Here is a 3,558-nt window from a genome sequence, read left to right as displayed (position 1 = left end):
GAAAAATACCCATAGTTTTCCAGCCAGCACCTCTTACGCTGCCTACGGTCTGTAAAGTGGTGATTTATTTCGCCTAACTGAAGGTAAGGAGCGTTTTTCAGTTCTGTTCGACAGGAAAGGATTACGCCCCAGAAGAGGCTCTCTGGTTGCCATTATTTCTACTATGTTTTCTGAGACAGGGTTTCTGTAAAATAAACTGGAAATGAGATTATACCCCCTCCACTCAGCGTGCGAACAAGCTTTCCTAGCGCTAGTCGGAGCTGCCCGCTGCCCGTGGTATGTGTGGTGGGCTCTCAGAAGGTGTCTCTCCGAGCTGGCAGGCGGGCCACCCCGGCCCCGAGCCTCCTGCGACTGGAAGGAGAATAAGAGTTCAGGCTTCTCCACCAAGGGAGAGATTCCTCTGCACCTGTGTAGCCTCGTACACCTTAACCTGCCTATGCGGAGTTTGTCTGACCAGCTACGTGTATATTCGTAAGCTGTGCCCCTCTTTGGAGTAAGAAATCAAAATGGAGCGTTCCCTGTTTTATAATGCAGTGGTTAATAATTCTACTGATACTGATAGTGGTAAAGGATTGTTTCTTGGTGTAACACTGAAGCCTGTCACTCAAAATTAACACAGACTATGTACAATTGAAAAAAGAAAGATTTTTTGATATATATTTTATTTGACAGTGGTTTAGAATATCATACAGTAAACAAGATTTCTGTAAAAGTTAATTTATCCATAGTGGTGCGTTTCATAAAAATAGTTGCTCACTTACAGCCTTTCTGTGACTATTAATACATGGAATTATATTTATAGAGATAGAGCTGTACAGGGTAAATTCACAGCTAACACTACACAGAAGTATTATTTGGAATGGGGTTTAGATGATGTGCTGTCTTCACAGGTTATCGATTACAGCCGCATAAAGCAATTACTGCACAAGGAGTAGCTGTGAACTGTGCAAATTAGAGTTTATGCAAGCATAATCTCAACTGTTTTCAGATTTCATTGTTTGCTTTCTTTATACATAAAAATAAGATACTGGGACGTGCATCTACACTACAGAAGCATTGTCCAAAATCAGATTCAATAAATTAATGGCAAATTATAGTGGATTCTAGTTCAGGGGATAAAGATTTTTTTTTTTTCATTAAATAAGAGTTTTATAAACAGCTACACGGGCTTGTGCTTTTTTAGAAATTATAAATGGATTTTTCTTTCAAAAAAAACATTTGTTCATAAGCTGCAAAATCCTTGACTTGAGGCTTTTCGAATAATTGGACAGGAAGAAACATGTCTATAAATTTCTCAGTCCAGTGCAATGTTTGAGACATACAGTAATGTGCTAATTTCTTGGAACAATGCCAATCTCAATCTAATTTTTCAGCAGAGCATGTGAGGAACTAAGATTGCTAGAGAACATTAGGTTTTAAATATGAATTTTCAACAGTACTTAGAGTTATGATATTTTTTTTTTAATTACCAATGTATTATTGCCCAGGATTTTGTTTTAATTTTGACAGACAAATAAGCATATGCGCACTTACACGGACACACACGCATCTTTTTAAAACAAGATAATGACTGATTGACTGAACTGAGTTATTTCCTGTGAAGGCAGACTGGAATGTTTACCTGGCACTTAAGGCTTGAAATTCAAAACAGACAAGCAAGAAAGATAAAAACAAAAAAGATTAAAAAAAAATGGAGGTAGGGAGAAATGATAAAATGGAAACCATTTTAAAAATGGAAATCTATTGAGTTCACTGAGTGAAGACATGGACAACTGTATTTCAGAAACCTGTCTAATTATTGTTAACGTGTGCCTTGGAGGCACCTGCTCTGCCAGACTGAGGGGATGAAAGGTGAGAGTGTCCAAACGGCATGTAGATGGGTATGAAACATAGCACTGTTGAAAAGTGAAGCTCTCATTTTCTGCAGGAGGGAAAGGCCTTTCCTGAAGGAAACTGCAGCTTTTTCTCTGTAGCACTCTTCCGTTCGTTGCAGATGTCTGGGATTTCGGCCTGACCAATTCGTTTGTGTGCTACCTCGCGGGATTTGGGGAACCTGTAATAAATTGCTTTTGAAAATAATTTGCAAATACAACTCCACCCTAACTCCTTTCCAATGTACAGAAACATGGTTTGTTCACAAAAATGGCAGTAGAAATGGTATCACAGAAACTAATCCACTGGATTCCCCACTCCTCCCGTAGCGCCCAGTGAACTATGCTACAGGGTATCACGTGGACTATCTCAAAGCATTAACAGTGGAGACGTGTCATGGGCGTACAGTTCCAAACGATGCTTCAAAGAAACCCTTTAACCCCTGTCTAGATATGTCGAGAACAATTTATTTACAACGCTTTAGCTCCATGAAAAGATCCTCTCTCGGTTTCAGCTTGCTCCGTGCAGTTTTATTTAAGGCGATGTTCCAGTTTGTGATTGCTCTAACTTGTTCCAGTTTCTTGATATAAAGTTTGAATGAAATCCAAGTCCTTCATGCAGTGGGAAAAAAATGCTAAAGCTACACTGCACTATCCTTCTCTGATGTACTGTCTTTCATATTGTTTTGGTTTCTTCCATAGCTGCCAAAGTCCCTAAAATGGAACTGGGACTTCAGGGTCGATTTTAAATCTCCGTGTTGGCTATATGCTTTTGAACTTATTAGATACTGTGCACATTGTCATGGAATTACACACTTAATGTTTTCATTCCTCAATGCCTTGTGTATATGTGTGATAGTTAAAATAAATTAAAACAAACCAATGTGAGACAAAAGCTAAGAAGAATGTTCTGTGTCAGTTTGAGACAGTTAGAGGGCAACAGTCCCTTGCTTATCTGCTCATGGCAGAAGTACCAGACTTCAGGACGCTAGGTAGCTTATCTGAGCCAGGGATTTTCCACGGCCCTGGGGAGACCGTTGCCTTTCGAACTGTGGTGTTGGTGCTGCGAGTGCTAATGGTGTGGAGATGGCCCTTCCTGGGGAACTCGCTGGGTTTCCCATCAGGGTCCCTCTGGCTGTGGTCCATATCAATTCCAGGAGAGCCGCAGCGGTTGCTACTGTACATCTTGGTAGCACCTGTATCAAGCTTGACATGGTCAGATGCTGCAGATGACTTCCTCTCACTGGTATTTGTGGATCTGTGATCTTCTTTTTTGCAAAGAGATCCTCCTCTCTTGCTTTCCGGCTTCCTCAGCCTCCCAAACTGTTCATCACTGGTTCCAGCACACACGGGCTCTCTCGCGCCAGCCTCGATCATAATGCTGTGTCCCACCACTTTGCTTTCTGAGGTGGGCCTGCCACCATCAGTGGTCTTATTTTTGCCTTCTGAATATCCTTTCCAAGAAGCCTCTTCATGCTTTGACCTGTCTACCTTTTTAGGACTTGCTGACCTTTCTCTTTGTTCTCCTAACCTTTTCTTTTTGTGACCGTTCACCGAAAGCTCCTTTGGTTTCCTTACATCGTGTTCTCTCTTGATATCCCATGTTGGCTCTGGGCTTATCTGGTGAGAAGGGTCAGAGGGTGGGGCTATGTGTGATGAAGATAATGGTGAGATTATGTCCTCGAGG

At 41.3% G+C, this 3,558-nt stretch overlaps 1 protein-coding gene across 1 annotated transcript in view; it reads right to left on the bottom strand.

Moving 5' to 3' along the window:
* Positions 1-1,827: 1,827 nt before the first annotated feature.
* The window catches only part of MAGI2 (membrane associated guanylate kinase, WW and PDZ domain containing 2), a gene marked incomplete at its 5' end in the record, with an annotated part of 91,504 nt that continues 89,773 nt past the window's right edge, over positions 1,828-3,558 (bottom strand). Inside the window, one exon of the mRNA XM_010141417.1 lies at positions 1,828-3,558. This exon is cut by the window's right edge and continues 11 nt beyond it. Within this exon, the coding sequence (XP_010139719.1) occupies positions 2,823-3,558 (736 nt within the window).

Source organism: Buceros rhinoceros, unplaced genomic scaffold (assembly GCF_000710305.1).
Source record: "Buceros rhinoceros silvestris isolate BGI_N320 unplaced genomic scaffold, ASM71030v1 scaffold9730, whole genome shotgun sequence".
In the NCBI taxonomy this organism is placed as follows: Eukaryota; Metazoa; Chordata; class Aves; order Bucerotiformes; family Bucerotidae; genus Buceros; species Buceros rhinoceros.
Note: the sequence above shows the minus strand (reverse complement) of the source record. Positions and strands in the feature narration are given on the sequence as shown.